This window comes from Chrysemys picta, chromosome 2 (assembly GCF_011386835.1).
Source record: "Chrysemys picta bellii isolate R12L10 chromosome 2, ASM1138683v2, whole genome shotgun sequence".
Taxonomy (NCBI): Eukaryota; Metazoa; Chordata; order Testudines; family Emydidae; genus Chrysemys; species Chrysemys picta.
Window position 1 is genome coordinate 104997450 of NC_088792.1, and position 21243 is coordinate 105018692.

Below are 21243 nucleotides of genomic sequence, written 5' to 3' on the forward strand. Positions count from 1 at the left end.
TGTTTTTAACTTTAAAGTGTGGTTTCTTTTAAAAAGTTTTGTTATTTTCAAAATATTTTTATAAGAGCTATTGGTGGGGGATTGTCTGCAGGGAAATTTCTGCTCTCCTAAATGCTTCACACTGCAAGCTGCCAAAAAGTGGGGGTGGAAAGGGAGGAGCACAGCTGGCAAAAATATGTACCATGGAAAAATATTTTCAGCAAATTACTAAATGATTTTTTAATAATGCAGTTTTTTATCTTGGGGAAGGACTCAGCACTTTTTTTATTCTCAGACATATTAGTAATATCCTGGAAAGAGCCCTTCCCATATTCTAGACCAGGGGTGTCAAACTCAATTGCACAGGGGGCCAAAACTCAAAACTCGCGGGCCGAACAGTATAACCATTTATTTAACAGACTAAATATTTATGTTTTTTAACCATTAATATGAACCAAAATACAGGATATCATTCCAAAATAAATACATTTGAACTTAAAATATTTTGCTCTTCATAAAAAAATATCCTGTCAATACAATACATTCAAAATCTGTACATGCTGGAATATTAAAAAATCTGAAAATATAAATAAAAAATTGAATTTAAAGCAAAAGTATAATCATAACAAATCATAACATTCCATTTTCTTGTCCTATTTAGTCAGAGCCTGATACTTGGAGTCTTTTCTTTGCAACAAGTTCGTTTATGTTTGGGGTTAGGTTCTGTGTTGTGAAGATTCTCAGGATCGATTGCAGGTGTTCATCAGTGAGGCGACTCCTGTGTGACGTTTTGTTAATTTTCATCACAGAGAACAGCTGCTCGCACAGATATGTGCTGCCAAACATGGACAGGATTCGAGCCGCCTGTTGGCGGAGCTGCGGCATCGCTTCAGGAATGAAGCGAGTGAACTGTGCTGGCCCCGCAGTGTCGTACTTTGCCTTCAGTGTCCCGTTACATTGCAGTTCTATCAGCTCCATCTGCATTTCTACAGGTGCGGTTTCCACATCGACTGCAAATGGGTTGCGAAGCAGCTCGAAGTTACTTTTCTGTGCCTCAAAGTCACTGAAGCGCCGTGCGAACTCAGTGCGCAGCGCGCTGAGTTTTTCAGCAAAGGTGGCATTTGGGAAAACTGTGGCACTTTCTTGGTTCCGTATTACTTGGCAACAGGGAAAGTGAGACAAGTTGCATTGGTGCATTTGTGTCTCCCATAAGCGCAGCTTCACTTGAAATGCCTTCACTGCATCATGCATATCGGTTATTATGTGCTCCCGTCCCTGGAGTTGAAGGTTTAAAGCGCTAAGATGCGACGTTATGTCAGCCAGGAACGCCAACTCACATTTCCACTTTTCATCCCGCAGAACTGTGCAGTCTTTCCCCTTACTGTCCATGAACTGGCAGATTTCCTCTCGCAGCTCAAAGTGTCTTTTGAGAACTTTTCCCCGACTTAGCCACCGGACCTCCGTATGATATGGCATATCGCCAAACTCGCTATCTATTTCCCGCAGAAAAGACTGGAATTGGCGGTGATTTAAACCGTGGGCTCTGATAAAGTTGACGGTTTGTGTTACAGTGTTCATCACATGATCCATTTTTAGGACTTTAGCACTCAGCGATTCCTGGTGTATGATGCAGTGATACACTGTCAACTCACCGGCACAGTTCTCCTCCCGCATCTTTGAGCGCATCCTTCCCACCAGTCCATTTTTTTCACCACACATAGCAGGTGCGCCATCTGTTGTAAGTCCAACGAGTTTTTCCCACGGCAGTTTCATGTCGGTTACACTTTGAAATACATTTCCAAAGATGTCTTCTCCTTTCGTTGTCCCGTGCATCGATTTAATGTCCAGTATTTCCTCTGTTACGCACAAATTGGAATCCACACCACGGATAAATATCGCCAGCTGTGCAGTGTCAGTCGCGTCAGTAGTTTCATCCACGGCAAGGGAGTATGCAACAAAATCTTTTGCTCTTTCAATCAACTGTGTTTTCAAATCAGTCGCCATCTCACAAACCCGATTAGCAACAGTGTTTCTGCTGAGGCTTACATTTGCAAACGCTCGCGTTTTATCTGGACAAAGGACGTCGCACACTTTCATCATACAATTCTTTACGAATTCCCCCTCGGTAAACGGCCGTCCTGATTTGGCGATCTCTTCGGCCACAATGAAACTTGCTTTCACAGCAGCTTCACTTTGTGATTTTGCTTTGGTGAAAAACGTCTGCTGGGATGTCAAATTCTTCTTCAACTCCTCTACTTTTTGTAGCTTCTGTCCTGCGCTCAGGTTTTTGAATTTGTTCTCATGTTTCGTCTCGTAGTGCCGTCTTAGGTTATACTCCTTCATTACAGCGATATTACTCCCGCAAAGGAGACACACTGGTTTACCTGCAATTTCAGTAAACATATACTCATTCTCCCACCGGCTTTGAAAGCCTCGGTTTTCAGAATCAAGTTTTCTCTTGGCCATTGTTGGGGTCTAGCTTTGATTTGATATTAGCGTTGTATACATCAACAGACCGCGAACTTGAACCGCGGCTTGCCGTTGGCGGCAATTGCACTGCATCATGGGATTTGTAGTGTGTGTTATTGGGGCGTCATATCACAGGGCCATTAAAAACAGATATATAAAACGATTTCGCGGGCCGGATATAGTTGTATGGCGGGCCGGATGTGGCCCGCGGGCCTTGAGTTTGACACATGTGTTCTAGACTGAAACAGCACTATGTTAACAAGCACTAGAGAACTTTTAATTTTTGCCAGCATGGTCTACTCAGGACTGTTAGTGTGCAACATGTTGGCGTGCTTTAGAAATTACACATCATTGCAGCACCATGTAGACAAGCCTTAGATCTTTGGCATAACTGAAGGAGAGAGTGTCCCTCAAAACTGGGATGGAGTTTTACACAAGAATGAGCACTTGCTGGGATGGGACTTTGAGAATTTTAGACCCTTCTGCTATAATGAACTCCATGGGCACAGACCCTGCACGCACACAGGAGGAAGGATGATCTTCACTGGGACTCAAGAAACCTAAGTTCAATTCCTGGCTCTGTCACACTCTACATGAATGACTCTGTGTGAGTCAATCTATCATCTGTCTCAGTTCCCCACCTGCCCAATGGGGATACAACTTCCCTATTTCAGTGGGGCATTCTGAAGATAAAAACTGTTAGTGATTGTGGGATGCTCAGATACTCCTGTGATAAGAGCTAAATGGATAGATAAATTGCCCCACTGGTGTGTGCTGAGCATAACTCGGTGCAGGATCTGGGCCTCAGTTCCATATGGCAGGATAGCATGTATACAGTAAAGCTGTGAACTATTTATTTTACTACCAAATCTTAGTGACCTAAATAATAGCTGTCAGAAGCCAGCAATATATTTTATCTGCCATCAAATGATAATCCAGCTAACCATGTCATCCAGATTCTAAACAACTTTTCTTTTTAAAAATCCATCACCTTATGAATAATAGAATAGCGTAACTGTAGGCTGTACACTTGAGAATAATTGTGGAGTTGTGTTAGTAACTCCACAGCTAAGGTTGTACTTTCCAATAGAATGCTGATTTTGCCCAACTTCCCACAAATTCTTAATATAAAGGTCATTTTTTGCATGAAATGTTGAATATATCGTCTCCTGAAAGTAGAGACTAAGACTGTTTGAGTTGCATGATGTACTCAATACATTTCTTCACTTTCAAATGTTTGGCCTTTATCAGAACACATTTTGGCTGGTGCAAAAGCCATTTATTTGACAGGGTTTCATGGAAGGTTGAGGGTTTTTAAAATAAATTCTAATAGCTAGTCCTGGCCCTGCTTGCCACCTAGGGGGCTCTGTAGGGAAGTGTGCAACTCAGAGTCATTTTGGAAAGACCCAGCCTAGAACAAGGTGAGGTAAATTGTGCCTATGTGCTTTAGGGAGCAGCCTTCTTTGTCTCTCTCTCTTTTTGGTTATTGTTTGTTATCTTTCTGGATTTTAAGCAAAAAGTATGATACACTGCTACCTTCCATCCAGCAAGAGTGTTATGTTTTTATCTAACTTTTCTGTCTGTATGCTGTGAACACAATTATTTTGATATTTTGATTGGAATATTAATCAAGATTTACTTTAGGTTTATATATCATAGATTCATAGACATTAAGGTCAGAAGGCACCATCTTGATCATCTAATCTGACCTTCTGCACATTGCAGGCCACAGAACCTCACCCACTTACTCCTGTAATAGACCCCTCTGGCTGAGTTACTGAAGTCCTCAAATCATGATTTTAAGACTTCAAGTTACTGAGAAGCCATCATTTACAACTACTTTAAACCTGCAAATGACCCATATACCATGCTTCAAAGGAAGGCAAAAAACACCAGGGTCTGCCAATCTGACTGGAGAGGATTAGCCTTTTCTTCAGTGAACACTGCTTTGTTCTCCAATTTGGAGGATACAACCCTGACATTGACTGTATTTGCCATTCACTTAATTTTTGCACTGTAGTCATTCTACAAACAAGGATATCTGTCTCATTGTCTTACTGTTCTCCAGGCTGTGGATGCTTGCAGCTGAATTGGGAAACATTGTTCCATTTGTGCCTATGGCACATTTCACCAAATACTGGAAAATACCTTGGCTCATGTTCTTGACCACATGCAGTGCATGTGAATTTTATCCTGTCAGAAAACCCTCCTGTTCCACTTCCTTTTAAACCATTTTATTACTTTGATTTCCTTCATTTCCAGTTTGTTCATTTAGAGAAAGATGCCACATGAACTAACTCTTCATTCTGCACTGGCTCTATGGCTCCACTCCTGCAATGAACTCACAGACTTCAATGGCACTTGGAAAGGCACAGGGGTCTGTCTTCAAAGTTCTTTGCAGAATCAGGGCCTCGGAACCTGAATCTGAATTTCCCTACTTTTGCTAGCTACTTAAATTTCTATAACTCAAGGTAAGAGTAAATCTGTTTCTCCACAGCAATTTACACCTCACATAGTCACTCTATTGACAAGTCAGTTTATAATACTATAGCTCCATAAATTTACATTTGAGCAAGAAGTTGGTCACATATGCACTAACTGGTTCACATAGTATTAATAGTGAAGAAAAAGCAACTATCTTTCAAAATTCAGACTATTTTCAGAGGCTTTAGTACCCTAAAGGTATCCATAACATGTGTGCCAAATCTGTTTTATCGTCTTTACCATACTATGTATGCATTGAATGCCTCCAATACTGCTGGAGCTGCCAAGTAGATAAGCATTGCTTGTCTTTAGGTGCTCTCCCTGAAAACTTGCATCAAGGAAAATTCCAATTGTTGCTTAAATTGATGCCAATTTTCTTTAAATCCAACAGACACAGAGGCAGTACATGCACCATCTTTGGGATATGATGTAATGTTTAATAATCACTAAGGAGGGTAGGTTGGCTGAAGAGATGGTACAGCACTTTTATCACCTGCACAAGCAGACAGCCCAACAGAGCCTTTTGGACAAAACTAGGTTATACCCAGAGGTTAAGCAGATACTAATGCAGTCACTCCCATAAGTAACTTTGCATCATCTTATTAGCATAGTCACTCCCATGCTTGTAACTGTCATTAGTCATTTTTAAAACATTCTACTCACAGGGAAAATTTAGCAATATCCATTTTTCATATGCACATCTTGCATCCACAAACCACAACTACCAACGTTGCAAGATATAGAAAATACTTTCAAGCACCACTTAAATATTTTCAGTTGATGTTAAAAATGTATACCCTTCTTGTTTTCATTGTTTGAGGTAGCTTTTGTAACAAAATGTGAACCTTTAAATCATGGGCGGCCGGTGACCCGGCCGTTAAGGGAGAATAGCCCCCGGCCCTTCTCCGTGTACTCAAGACCCTGCCCCCTCCCCCACATCCCCTGCAGGAGCCCAGAGCATGCCCACCACGACTCCCAGCCCCAGCGCCAGGCAGCCAGAGGGCAAATCTGGTTTTCAGTAACCACTCACTATATTAGACTTGGCTGTATAGATAGGACTCAAGGGCTGGGATGCTTAAAGAAGACTGTATTTGCCTTCTTGGTAACCAGTGTGCTATTACAGAAGCTGTTTGGTTATTGGCTTGGTGAATCTAGAGATAGAATAAACCACCAGTGTGGGGGACTGTCTTCCCCATTTTTTGCAGTTTTCCCTGAATACGCATTCTCAGTGTGGCCCCTCCAGGCACCCAGTCACAGCATCTTAGAAACATCTGTTTAACATATTGCTTTGAAAATTGTGAAATACCAGAAATGTTCATTAAAACTAATAAGCTTGTAGCAAAGCTACAGACTCTGTGTCTCAGCCCTCCTCTGAGCCATGTGGACTCTTAAGTATCAACCACATGGGCTCGATTTGCATGCACAGACTGAGCCGTGTTGTAACAAGGCACACTGCATACCATTTTTCCAGTTATCCCCTTCTCTCAGAAGCAAGTATGTGTTACAAAATTCAGGGTCACCAATTCTATGGTCTGACGAGGTGCCACAGGATGGCAGAAATGTCAGCTGAAATGCTCTACCAATTGAAAAGCGTAGTTGTCTAAATGGTGAAGATTATCAAGGACACCTCTAACTTCAGTTTGTTCTTATGGGAGGGGGAAATGATTTTAATGAGTTTTCTGCTGTATTTGCAGCAGCAAGCCACTTTTCCAACAATAACTATTAATTATTATTTTTAAGTACTGAGAGCAGACATGTCCCTCTGCAAGGTATGGAAAAAGAAATGGTCCCTGTCCTGAGAAGATTACAAGGTAAAGAACGATGCTCACAAAAGAGAGCTAGACACAGATTTTTTCAAAAAGTATTTAGGTACCTAAAGATGCAGATACACACTGAGATATTCAAAATAACCTAGATGCCTAACTCCTAATCTGGACCTTAGTTCTAATCCTTGTCTTGTCTCTTCTCTCCGCCACATACACCAGGTTTCCTTACTTGCCTCTTCAGCATAGTGTATTGCCCACTTTGTTGTGGTGTTTATCTAATTCAGACTGTAAGATCCTTGGGTCAGGACTCTCTGTAAAGTAGCAGGCACACCAATGATGGTCTATACACACAAGGAATACAATCAATTTCTTTCCATTTGTAGAGATATTACTTATTCTAAGGGTATTCTACATTTTCAGTGCAAGGAATATCCCTGAACCTCTAAAATTGGAAGGCGTTTTTAACATGCCCCCACTCTGTGTTTGTGGTCTATAGATCTATAAATTGCACCATTGAATGTCTGAAACAGAAACCTCAAGAGCACGCATCTATTTTTCCCATAGACAGTGCAGTGCAAATGATATACTCCATATAGCTGCCTAGGGATTCCAGATATTGTGTAAGCCTATGGCATGATGTAAGCACTTATAACTAATGAGGCATTAGTAAATAATGAGTAACACAATAAGATGTTATATGTTCCAGGATCCTGCATTTTGAGTGCATTGAGAGGAATTAAGGCAAAGGGTGAAAGCCTTTAACTGTCCTTGAATTACCCGTTATAGGATTAGACATTTATATGGACAGTGAGACTATCTACACTCACATTAGATGGAATAATATTTTTTAGAAGGTACTTAAACACTCTCATGCTCCAAGGCATAAGCCAACCATTTGCTAACAGGTGTTAGGAAGAAACTTTTCCTATCCTGTAAATGTCTACTGTCGGGCTCCTTCCCACCTGTCTCTGAAGCAGGGCCGGCCCACAACATTTTGGCACCTGAGGCAGGGAGCTCAAATGACGCCCCCGTGCCCCCTCGCTTGGGCCAAAACTTTGAAAGGTCTCAATTCTGCCTTCTTCCTGTTCTACTCCTCTTATGGTACTGCTCTACTACCTACCCCAATAAAAGAGAACTAACAACTTAAAATGCCTTGTTCAAAAATTTTAAGTAACACTTAACTTTCAAACGCCTGAACAGCAAATGTAACTTTTCTTAGTAAACACTGGCATTTTTATCTGTTTGAATAATAAAAGTGGTGCTTTCCGTGCCTACTTGGTTGCAAAGATTTGAACTGCTTCCTGCTGAAGGTCCACAGTCTGGGACAGTTCAAGAGATGGTTGCAAGGCCGACCAGCCTCTCCTGTGTCATTGTGGAGCGTAGATGTGTTTTTATTAACTTCAGCTTAGAGAAGCTGAGTTCTCCGCTGGCAACTGTTACAGGAAGTGTTAGACATATGCACAGAGCAACAAAAGCATTTGGAAAGAGGGTGGTCATCTTATTTGTGCACATATATTCCAGAACAACCTTTGGAGTTGATCCTGCTGAAATGCATCTTGAAAGGGCTTTCAATTCATCACCTAAATCACTCGCATCAATATCGCACATGTCATCATGTGTCAACAATATCTCTAGTGTCCTGCATTGCTGATATAGGTCGTCTTCAGGTATAGTGAGGAGTTTTGGAATATCATACAACATCCCAAATATACTGCTGTGTTCCTTGAGCTGCATGAAACGTTCTTCAACTGACTGATGGCACAATCTAGCACCTAGTTAAAGAATTCAACTTTGAATTGTTGTTTGGAGTCTCTTATGGGATTATCCTGTGCCTCGTAATCAAAATGTCGTCTTCTTCAGTGACTCTTGTATTCTTGAATGGGTGGGAAAATAGCTTCAGTGTGAAGTTCCTGTGCCAACTTCTGTACACTCTTCAGAACGTTTTGAAATCCCTCATCTGACCGTAGGTATGACTTTGCATGTCCAGTTGTTCCATTGCTCCAGATGATATCAAGGTCAACACCTTGGAGTCTCTTGCTTACAACATTTATTTCAAACAGTATGTCATGCCACAACACTAAGCCACACCGAAATTTGAAGTTATGTATGTTTCTGGTGATTCCATTTCCCTCTGGCACTGTTCTCCCACGAACAGGTCCTGTCATAGCATTATCCTCCATAATGGCAACTATGGAGGATCATCTATTTTCCCAATTTGGTGTTTGATAGGCTTTATCGCTTCCACTAGACTTTCCCATCATGTGGCACTCAGTGATTTCAGTGTCAGAGAGGATGTTCCCAGATGTTGCTTCAAAATTTGCCATTGAGGAGTTGATGCAAAGAAAAATACATTGAAGCTTTGAATGGACATTAAAAAATTCAGCAGCATCACTAGATGCTGATGCTGCATCACTGACTACCAAGTTCAATGAATGAGAACTGCATGGTACAAAAAAAGCTCGAGGGTTTAACTCTCGGATCCGTGTCTGCACTCCTCTGTTCTTTCCTCTCATGTTGCCACCATTATTGTAGCCCTGACCTCTCATGTCAGCTATCACAATTCCCATATCTTCCAGCTTTTTAAGAAGCACATTTGTCATACCAGCTCCTGTAGTATCAATGTCAATAAATTCCAGAAAATGCTCTCTGAGTCACCATTGCAGGGACATTTTCATTAGGTTCTGTTGTTGTTACAAAACGCACCATTAAAGTCATTTGTTCCGTATGGCTGACGTCAAGTGTGCAGTCCAGAATAACAGAGTAATATCTTGCTGACTTCAGATCTGCCACAATCTTCTGTTTGACTTTTGTTGCCAGTAACTGTATGATTTTATTTTGAATTGTTTTTCCAAGATAGTGGTGTGTGTACATTTCTTGGGTGGTGACTTTTCTTAGGTGCTCCTGGAGCACAGCATCAAACTCAGCCATCAGCGCCACAATTTTAAGGAAGTTTCCATTATTTCACACATATAGCTGATCTGAAGTGCCAGGCAGTGCCAGGTTTTGGGTAGCAAGCACTCTCACAATGGCAATGAGCCTTTTCAGAACATTTTGCCAGTAAAGAGACTCTGATGCAATCTTCTCTTGCCGCTGATCATCTATGGTGGCCTTTAACCTTAGTCTCATCTCAAGCTCTTTCCACCTATGGAATGCTCTCTGGTGATTTGCTGCCTTCCCATGGCATGCCAGATTTCTAGCCAGATTTTTCCAGTTCTTTGTTCCTGTAGAACCCAATGTGGCTGAAACATTAGACTGGAAGAGTTTACAACAAAAACAGTATGCAGCATTCTGGGTTTTTGAGTACATAAGCCATGGCCTCTCCACTTTGTCACCACTGGGGATTTCATGCCAGTAATGTGTTGGATAGAAACTTCTATTTTCATTGTCTTTGGAAAACATTAATCTTTTCACTTGCTGTTGCCCATGTAGTACAAGGAAGTTCCTCAGGCTACTGCTCAAGTGGGTCCACGGTCCTGGATCATCTAGACTTAAGGAACTAAACTCAGCAGCAGCTGTTTCTTGTGCCTCCACCCCCCTCTTCTCTGATCTACACTTTTCTTCAGGAATGTGCATGGTTACATCCATTTGAGATGGAGATATGGATACTGCAGTGGCTGCCAGGTCACCTGCACTTCGACTAACTGGAAGATCAGGCACCGCTTCACCACTTACATCCTCACTGGGGCCGGAAGGCTCATCATGAACATTTGTGTCTATGTATCTCAGGAGGACTCCTTCCTGCTTAGATAGAAAAGCTTCCTTTGCTCTCTCTTTTTCTGAATGCTGCCCCAGAGGGGCATTTTCGTCTTTCACTCATGACTGCTGTTCTGTGCCCGCTATAGTGGCTCTCAACACTCAATTGAAGGGGACAAATAAGCAGGCTGGTAGCATGGCCTGAGTGAGAGAAGATATCAGCATCTTAAGGGCCTAACTGGCTCCTACTACTTCAGCTGACTGCCAGTTCTCTTCAAGTGGGTTCAGGGAAGCAGCAGGAAACAGGAAGCTCCCTGAGAAGTTGGTGTTAATCAGTCCAGACTCCTGGAGGGGCTAGAGAGGTACATAAGAGGCTCCTCCTCTCTCTCCCTGCAGCTCCTGCTGCTTTCTGTTATTCCCTCTCACTTTTTCTCCTGCCTGCCTGTTATATCTCTTGTGCCCTCCTTCCTCCAGCACAGCACTCCATCTCTGTGCATCTAGAGCAGAGAGAATACAGACACACCAGCAGCAGACAGAATTTTCTACACTCTGGGTCCTAGTGGCGCCCCCCCCCACCACCACCCAGTCTGGCACCTGAGGTGGCTGCCTCAGTTCACCTCATGGTAAGGCCAGCCTTGCTCTGAAGCATCTGTTTCTGGCCAGCAACAGTGGAAGGACACTTGACCAGATGGATGACTACTCTGATCTGATACAGCAATTTTTATGTTCCTACATACCTGCAGAACTCTTCTTATTGAAGTTGCATCAGGCATAGCTATTTATTTTTACACTGTTTTATTAAAGACATCTTTCTTCAAGATGAATCAGTCACTTTTATTAATATTTTGATGAAAAAGGAATCTAATATTCTCCTTGATAGTGCTTTTCAAAAACATGTTAGGTTTCTTTTCCTTCTTATCCACTAGGTGGTACTGCTGCCCTTAAAAATTAAGCAATTGTGGTCAAAGAATACAAACTTAGTGCTGGATTTTTATGGAATTTTCATAGTTATTCACTAATTTCCTCTCTTTCTTACAATTCATTTCCATGATATTCCATGAAATTTCCAAGACAAATAAAAAGGAACCCTTAAAGAGAGATTCAATGTTTTAGTGACTATTCCATTACTGGAGGGAAAAACTAACTTGTTAGAAGCAGGATTGAACATGAACCATAAAGTTCAGATCTAGAGCCAAACTTGCCCAAAGTTCATGCTGTTCACAGCTTGGTTGACTGGGGGTGTCATTGATACCCCAAGAAGAGACTCAGAGATCCCAGAGTAGCCCTCCTATTGCTTACGTCTGTGTTCCCAAGATGTTGACCTGTTAATCTGTACCTGCAAGGGGAAAGGAGGGGGCCTGCCCTAGTAGAATTGCTAGGGTTTACAAGGATCTCCCTATGCTCTTCAGGAAACTCCCCATAATAGACTAGATCTGTTCATCCTTGGGAGGACTCAGCTACAGCTCTCCACTCAAAGGAATAACACCCAGGCAGTACTTTTCCAAAACAAAGTGTTTTCTTTATTTAGTGTAACTAACCTTTCCTAATGCAATTAATCTAAACCTAAATTAAAACAAACAAATCCCTTAGCACAAGTATACAAGCTAAAGTACCCAAGACCGTAATGTCATACAGTTGGAATGGCTTAAGTGATTATGCTCTGCACATGGTGATCAGTCATATGCAGGACACTGACAGCAAATCTTAATAAACCCTAAAGTTTATACATACAGAACAATGAAAGATTCATAACATGAACAAACACCTTTATTAACCCAAGCATACACATTCATTAACCCTATTTCTATTCTATTGTTTATACTATGGCTAGCATGCTTACTCTCCGTCAGCTTCCCCCCCTCTGTTCTGTCAGGGTCTTTCTGCTCTGTGCCAGTAGCCCCACTACTGCTGGTGGTTTTGCTGCTGCTTCTTTGCTCTTAATTATGGAATGACGACTATTATGGGATAGTGATCCTTACCTAGTTTTGGATTGAGTATGCCTGACTGACCTCTCCCTGCAGTTTTGGAGTGACCTTTACCTGACCACAGTTCACACCCCGCCCAGCAACATACCAGCCGTAGGCTAACCTGCTTAAACTGCTAATTCATTGTCCTTGGCTGTATGTCAATGTTGTATGCCCATGTACAATTATGAGACTTTTAAACTATAATCCACCACCTCATTTCTTTAATATATATCTTAATTGTTAACTTATGCATCTCAATGTTAAGGTCTAGTGCTGCTACCCTCCCTTAACAATTTAATTTTATTTTGGTTTTCCCTCTATTTTCAGTTAATAGTGGCAAAGCAATGACTTTCAGTGCTGTGCTTAAGGAACAAAATAGAGCAGCTCAAAATCCTTTTCATATGATCATAGATTAGGACATTATGGAGGTGGGGAAGATGGCTGCAAAGTTGATTATTTGGCTAGTGGGTAGAGTCAAGCAGCTCTAAAGTGGATATAATGTGGTGGCTAGTGCACTAGCCAACCTAGCCTGGGTCAAATGAGACCAGAGGTTGATCCCCACCTCTGCCACAGACTCTCTGTGCCTCAGTTGCCCATTGGCAAAGGAGGTTATACACACTAAAATTATGAGGTGCTCAGATAGTACAGTAATGCGGCCCATACCAGTACATAAGATAGATCAGGTTCGACGTAGATGTTTGTGTCTTTTAGGGCTTGTCTACACTGGCACTTTACAGCGCTGCAACTGTCTCACTCAGGGGTAAAAAAAACCACCCCTCCTGCCTGCAGCAAGTTTCAGCACTGGAAAGCGCCAGTATAGACAGTGCAATGTAGCGCCAGTGTAGAGAGCAGGCTCCCAGCGCTGGTAGCTACGCCCCTCGTGGAGGTGGGTTTTTTAGAGGACTGGGAGAGCTCTCTCCCAGCACTGTGCCACGACTACACAAGCCACGTTAAAGCACTGTTATGGCAGCACTTTTACATTGCCAGGGTAGACTAGCCCTTAGGCCCACATCAGGGGAGAGGGAGAAAGAATGTGCTAATTAATTAGAGTGGTTACAGAGAAGGGCAGGCATTTTGTTCTGCTGTCTAGATTTTGATATTTGACTGTGTGGCTTATTATAGTGGAATGGTAAGAAGTATTTGTGGACCATGTATTGGCTAAAATGTGCCGATACATAAGAGGATGGTACATTGGAAGAGGGGCTGTGGTTGAATTGGTCCCTCTTACAGTAGAAGAGTAGTTTTTACATTAAAATGGTATATTAGAGTGAGGATATACAGCTATTTAGATAAAGCCCATGAGTGCCAAGAAGGAGTTATAGGGGTAATATATTATGTGATATTAAGGAATACCGATTCATGCTGAGATATTCAAAGCAACTAAGGAATTTAATTATTTTCCAGTAGGAGTTGTGTAACTAAATCTCTTGGTTCACTTTGAAAATTTCAACCATAGTATCTTACATTAGTAGAGGATGGTCTCTTATAACCTTGAAGTGTGAAAACTAGATGTTGATGGAGTCACTAATTTGGAACAGAGAAAACATGGGTTTGCAGCTACTGCAAATCTTATAAACTCCCTGTAGGATGTCTAAATTACATGAGATTTATTTCAGAGTACATATGCTCTGTGGGAGTTCCTGTGGTAGCTGCAAGATTTGGGAAAGTCCGCACATGGAGCCACCGGAGTTTGTACTGCTGCAAGCCATGCAGGGGAAAGGGGATGCTCAGTCTGTATAAATCTATTTACACTCCCCTTCTTTCTACACCTCAACTTAACTCTTTGCTGAAGCACAGGCCAGAGATCTCTTTTCAGGACTTTTCAAAAAGCGTTACATAGAAGTTAAGCCATGCCGCTGTAGTACTTCAGTGTAGACACTCACTACAGCGATGGGAGGGGTTTTCTGCCATTGTAGTTTATTCACCTTCCCGAAAGGTGGTAACTAGGTCAACGGAAGAAATCTTCTGTCAACCTAGAGCTGTCTACACCAGGGGTTAGGTCAGCCTCGCTACGTTTCTCGAGGGTGGGATTTTTTTACATCCCAAGAGACGTAGCTATGGGCATGTACATTTTCAGTGTAGAGCATCCCAGAGCTACCCCTCAGGGATATTGTATGTAAAACTCTGACAGATGCATGTTAACTGTTTCCAGCCAATTTTGAAGAGAATACCTAGAGCAAATGCAAAACACAAAAAGCAAAAAACTCTTCTTCCCTTTCTATTACCCCCACCCTAGCCCTCCTCATCTGCAAAGAGTGTGGGGATGTGTTCAGTGTGTGCAGTGATCGGACTCTGGGATGGAAGCATGTGGGAGCTCACAGAAGTGTGTGGATGGCAGTGGTGGTTCTGGTTCCAGTGGCCGGGCAAAGGGGACACAGATAACAAGCGAGATAGATGGGCACTGACTCTGCCACTCAGAGCTGCCACCTGGAGACTGAGGTGAAGCTGGGACCAGCAGAGCATCCTCTCCTCTCTGATCCCTGGGCAGCCAAGAAGCAGCAGCCAGCTCTCTGCCTCCTCTCTGACCCCCAGAGTGGGGTGCAGCTTCAGCCTCTCGCCAGGCCTGAGGGAACAGGAGAGCCCTTGAAGGCGGCAAGCAGGGGAGGGAAAATATAAACTGGATACGGGAGTGGTCCCTGGGACTAATGGGAGTTCAATGGCAGAGGAGGATTGTATAAGAGGGGATTGGGGTGCCTGGGAAGTGGTCCCTGGGGGATATAGAGAGGAGGATTGGTGGGGGTGCTGGAAAATGAAGTAGTAGGGATTGGGAATATCCATTGTGTCACTGAGTGTAAAATGGAGAACTGGGGGGGGGGGGGGGGTTTGAGGGCTGCAACACTGGATACATTTCAAGGTGGGAACCTAAGAAGCCGTCCAGAGTATTTTGGGGTGGCTAACTGTGGTGGGGATTGATGATCATCTCAAGGCAGGTTTGCCCCTATGCAAATATATTTATAGTGTGAGTGGTTCAACACCTCATGGAAATTTAGTTTGCCACCAGAGATGCATGGTTTTAAAATGCCTAAACCATCTGTTACAATTAAATGTCATAGCAAGGAATCTGAGCATGAGGGGATGTATGTTGCTGTTATAATTTCCTGGTTCAGGTAGCTAATGGTTAGTGTAGATTCTGAACTTTTTTTTTCCCCTCTGAAACATACATTGATTGTAAGCAACAAAGAAACCAAAAAAGTATAGAGTACTGTTTTAAGCTTGTTTTTAGTTCCAAAAAGCTTTCAGTACCAGAGCATAATGCTTAATTCAAAAAGGTATTACAGAGAAACCGGAATTTATACTGGTTTTATTTATATATGGTCATTTGAGATATTTCATTAATGTAAATATAATAAAAATAAAAACATTTTTAAAGGGATAAAATGAAAACACAAATTTACCAAACAAAAAATTGCTATAAAAGAAGAATTTAATGGGACTCTAAGAATACCCAGGGCTGACGAGGGGGAGGGGTGGAGCTGTTTAGCCGGTCTGCCCTTGCTGGGGGGGCCCAAAAAAAATTTTCACCGATGCCCAAACCCGCTCTCGGCAGCCCTGAGAATACCATATGCTTTTTCAGTAAAGCAAACATTTAATGCACACAAAACACATTGTAAACTGCATACAACATTGTAAATAGTGTTTGGAATACTCTGAATGTCTATTAAACACAAGCTATTAAACAATGAATTTACCCGAGTTCCTTATACACATTTTCCCCTTTCATTTTTGTTACAAAGATTCAGTGTAAGGTTTCAAAATAACATTTTCTATACTTCAGCACACAGATCAAAACACATTCCCCTCTGATCTAATCTCAGAGGTGATTTCTCAGTCTTTATAGTGTGACCATAATATATATTAAGTGTCATCTGTACTCTTCAGAGCTTGAGAAATGTCATCACCTCAGTCCTTTCAAATACTTCAGAACCCTGTGAGCAAATAGCCTGGGGGACCTCCACAGCTAGCAGCTTTCCAGCTCTCAGCTTAATGGCTGATTAGGTATCAGTTGCTGGTGAAACCAAAGTCTGTAGCCTGTATCTAAAAATGCACAGGGAGTGGGATCAGTATATGAAATATCTATTCCCTGGGTCGCTATAAGACTTTTAGCGTTTCTCAAATGCGGCTATTGTGGCTGCATTCGGCCACCAGGGGCTTTTCTTGCGGCAAGAGTCTCCTGGGCTATGATAGGTGTTACTTTGTCCCCTCCGCCCCTGTGACAGTGTACCCCATAAGGCTTTATGGGGAGGGGGTGCTTATAAATGTATGTGTGACATAACTGGGATATGTTTTGTGCTGTCTGTGCCAGGTAACATATCTCTGTAAAGGTTATGGTCTACTATATCTATTCATCCTATTTGTACATATATATATCATTTTCTACTTGAGGTTAAGAATATGGGCTGTATGCTTGCTTGGTTTCTAAGTAAGCTTTGGGAGGCATTTGGTCAGCTTCTTTAGGAAGGAATTCGCCAGGTTAAGTACCTGATCAGGAAACACTTGGGGAACAATGCATCTTGGAATGCTCCAATCCACATAAGAAGTCTTCCTGGAGACATGCAAGATACCAGGTGGACAATGGCGTCGGCCTGTAAAGACTGAGCCATGCAGGGGCATGTGACTTGCCCAGGTGACTCCAAAACTCCATCTTGGAGCTGGACTTTGCATAGGAGGGGGGTCCCCACCCACAAGAGTCTATTTAAACCCATGGGAGACCCTTCCATTTTGTCTTCAGCTGGCTAAAGAAGGAGCTTCTCCACCCCCTCAGGATACTTGAAGGAGACTGAAACAAAGGACAGTAACTACAGGGGGTGTGAGTGATTGCTGGACCCAGACTAAAAGGAGATTAGCCTGTAAAAGGGAGCACTCTGGAACTGGTGAGGAAATTATCTGTATTCAGTTTGATTAGGCATAGATTTGCGCATTTTATTTTATTTTGTTTGGTGACTTACTTTGTTCTGTCTGTTACTACTTTGAACCACTTAAATCCTACTGTCTATTTAATAAAATCACTTTTTATTTAGTAATTTACTCAGAGTATGTATTAATACCTGGGGGAGCAAACAACTGTGCATATCTCTCTATCAGTGTTATAGAGGGCGAACAATTTATGAGTTTGCCCTGCATAAGCTTTATACAGGGTAAAACGGATTTATCTGGGTTTAGACTCCATTGGGAGTTGGGCATCTGAGTGCTAAAGACAAGCACACTTCTGTGAGCTGTTTTCAGGTAAACCTGCAGCTTTGGGATAAGTGATTCAGACCCTGGATCTGTGTTAGAGCCAGACAGGAGTGGCTGGCTCAGCAAGACAGGGTGATGGAGTCCTGAGCTGGCAGGGAAAACAGAAGCAGGGCTAGTCTTTGCACATCGGGTGGCAGCCCCCAAAGGGGTTTCTGTGATCCAACCCGTCACAGCCCCCTTTTCCCCTTTCCCCTCCTGGACACACAACCTTGGTGCTGATTACTGGGGCCACCAGCAGGGGTTGGGCCCTGCCCCCGTCTGGAGACACCTGGGGCACAAGGCTGTAGATGCAGGCAGATGGTGAGGTCCCCACCTTCCCAGGGGCGGTGGGGCTCAGGCTTCGGGCTTCAGCCCCTGGGGTGGCAGGATGGCAGACTCTGGCCACAGGGCTACGGGCTCCAGCCCTGGGCCCTGTCCTCTGGCCGTGAGGCTTTGTGCTATGGCTACAGGGCTTCAGGCTCTAGCCCCCTGCTGCTTCCTCCGACCCTCCATCCAGGGCTTAATTTGTCCCCAGGCTTGCCAGGGCTGAGTAAGTCTGCTGTGAAAAGTGATATTTGTATGTTTGTTAATATCACTTTTCACAACAGTCGTACTAGCTAGCCATAAATAAATTACAACGATTTGGATGTGTATATGTGCATATTTATTTGGTTTTCCTAAAGCTAATTAAGTATTTTAGGAAAAAGTGTGTGAGCGGCCACCAAAAAATTAGTCCTGAGAACCCCTAGGGCACCACCATCTCCCCATAAGCGCAGCTAATTCAGACAAAAATTCACAAATCCTCACGTCACACAGCTCTGCCTCATTCTTTCTTTAATTGCAGAAGAATCCCAGTTGAGAGCAGTTTGCTGACGGCCAAATGTAAGTTCCACAGGCTCTGTAGCCTCTAAGGGTGATAAATGTTTCCCCCCCGCCCATCGATAACACACACTGTGGGGAACAAACATAAGCATAAATCAAAGAGTTCCCCTAGTAAATAAACCGGGAGTAGCACTCACCTGTATCCAAGGTGGTATAGCCCACACAGTAGACACAATTCTTGGACCAAAAGGGCTGTTTTTAACTCCTCTATGATTGGCTGAGCTCTCAGAGGGTGACTAGGGTTTGACCTTTCAGGTATGTTGCCCACAATGAAAACTTCCTATATTACTGAGTGTCTCTGGTAACTACCACACCCTGTTCTGGAAGTTGCCCTGCCCAGCAGCCCTGCTCTCTGCACTTATGCAAAGGCATGGAGTATCCAACTAATATTCATGTCTCCCCTCTGCTTCTCTGAAAGTCAAATGCTGCACTATCAGGCGCAGGAAGTAGAGGTGTGGGGGATGCTGCAGCACCCCCAGGTTTTATGCGGGGCCACTGGCCCTGCACCCAACTGGGGCTCCACTTCCTAGCTCGGGTCCTGGGTCTAGCCCTGCGCCCCGCTGCCCAGCCGCTGGCTGTGCACCTGGGGCCCTGCTCCCAGCCATCCACCCGGGACTCCGCTCCCCGTCCCTGCACCCGGGGCTCGGGTCCTGACCACAAGCCCCGTTCCCCGGCTGCTGGCCCCATGCCCCGCAGTCCACTCCCCAACCCCGCATGTGGGGCTGAAGTGCCGGCCGCTGGCTCCACTCCCCTGTCCTGTGCCCGGAGCCCATGCCTAGGGCCCCACTCCTGCAACCGAGTCTCTGCTCCTGGGGCCCTGGCCACCCACCCCACTTCCCGCTCCCAGGCCTCCACTCCCAGTGCCCCATGCCCAGCCCTCCGCTCTCAGGGTTCCACTCCTGGAGGCCTGCGCCTGGCCCCATAGCTGGGGCTCTGCTCCTGGCCCCACATGTGGGGTCCCAGCTGCGGTCTCCTGCCCAGGGTTCCGCTCCTGGCCCCAGGCCCAGCCCCAGCTGTGGCCACAGTCTTGTCCCTCTTACCCTTGTCTGGGTCCCCCGCCTCCTGGAGACACAGCCCTGCTCCCAGCCTCAGCTTGGGGGGTGGGAGGCAGACAGGGTAAGGGGGCTGGCTTTCACTACTAAGTGTTCCAGCGCCACTGTGCACTACAAAGCATATAGGTTATACAGGCTTCCCAGTGGAGTTTGCTAGTACTGAAAGAGACCCTGTTACTGTCCCCCTCACATGGATCTTCCTGTGTACTGATTGTCCTTAATCCTTCTTAAAGCCTTCAGCTGTGGACATCTTTAAACATATTTTGACCTGGCTCCAGTATGAACTTGGCTTCCTGTAATCCATGCAAGACTATTTGTAAACTTTACAAGCTCACTGCTTGACAGAGTTCACAGCTATGGAGAAAATGCATCTTCAAGAAAGAATAATTGAAACTGGAACAGATGCCGAGAAGGGCTATTAGGATGGTCAGAGGAATGAAGTGCCTATTTGACAAGAGGAGACTAAAAAAGCTTGGCCTGTTTAGCCTAGTAATACGAAGGCTGAGAAGGGATATGAATGCTCTCTACAAATACATTGTGGGTAAGCACCAGAAAGGGAGAAGAACTATTTGAGCTAAAGCCTGATGTTGGCACAATAATAAATGGATCTGTACTGCCATGAATAAATTTAAGCTGGAAATTAGACAATTTCTAGCCATCCGAGGAATGGAAAAAAACCTTCCAATTAGAGTAGTGGGGGTAAACAATCTAACTAGTTTTAAGATGGAGCTTGATAAATTTATGAAAAGGATTATATGATGGCACTGCCTGTGATAGCAAGAGACTGGACTTGATGATCCAGGACGTCCCTATGTATCAAATTACTCCAAAAAACTTACAATCACACTTTTCCAAGATGGTCGAGCGCCATGCTTCACAGAAGCAGAATACCACCAAATTATAGCTAACCCTTCCTTATAAACAAGAGTAGAATTTCTGGGCCAAACTGTTTTTGAGATATGAGGTGAAGGGGAAAAATTAGGAAACTTCTGGAAAAGTTAATAGCCCTCACTTTTACACTCTCATCCTTCTCAAATGCTTTGCCCAGTTACGTTCAAGCTTTCCAGAAATACACTCCCCCGGGGAAAATATGTGTGACAATTAAGGCTTAGTGGAAAGCTAAAGGGGTCCCAAATGAAAATGCAGGCCAAATTTATTAAATGCTGGTTGCATGAAGGAAGGCTCCTAAATTTATAGTTAGGAACCTAAATAAAATATCCTGATTTTCAAGTGTGCTGAGCATGCACTAAATACACTGAGGTCAGGGACAGCTGTAGGTGCTCAGCATTTCTCATCAAGTCTAAATGTAGATTTAAGAGCCTAATTTTAGGCCATCCTGGATTAAAAGATTGGGCCTCCTAACTATGGAGAGATTACTGTGATCACACAGAAAATGGTACATAATATTCGGATGTTCTACTGAATGTTCACAGAAGTGTCATCCATTCAGGATTGACAGCTAAACATAGAGATGACATCCCTTTGAAATACGTCAGCCACCGGATACAGTTTATGGTCTTCTTGAGATACATTTAGCCACTGGGCATTACAGTATTTCTGTCTAGCTTTCCTTTAAACACAGATTCTGAATCTTTTACGGATACCCTTTTTATGTAGTTAAAGCAATGCCTAACTATATACACATCATTAATTCATGCTTATCCTTAAACAGCTTCCATATATTTGAGATAGGGTCTGATCCCAAACCCCTTGAAGTTCATGGTCATTTTTCCATTA

General features: G+C 43.5%; 1 protein-coding gene across 1 annotated transcript; it reads right to left on the reverse strand.

Moving 5' to 3' along the window:
• Positions 1-314: 314 nt before the first annotated feature.
• On the reverse strand, positions 315-2699 carry LOC135981428 (general transcription factor II-I repeat domain-containing protein 2A-like). Its single transcript, XM_065583892.1, has one exon. The coding sequence runs from the start codon at positions 2443-2445 to the stop codon at positions 637-639; it is 1809 nt and encodes a 602-aa protein (XP_065439964.1). The 5' UTR covers positions 2446-2699; the 3' UTR covers positions 315-636.
• Between the last annotated feature and the right edge of the window lie 18544 nt (positions 2700-21243).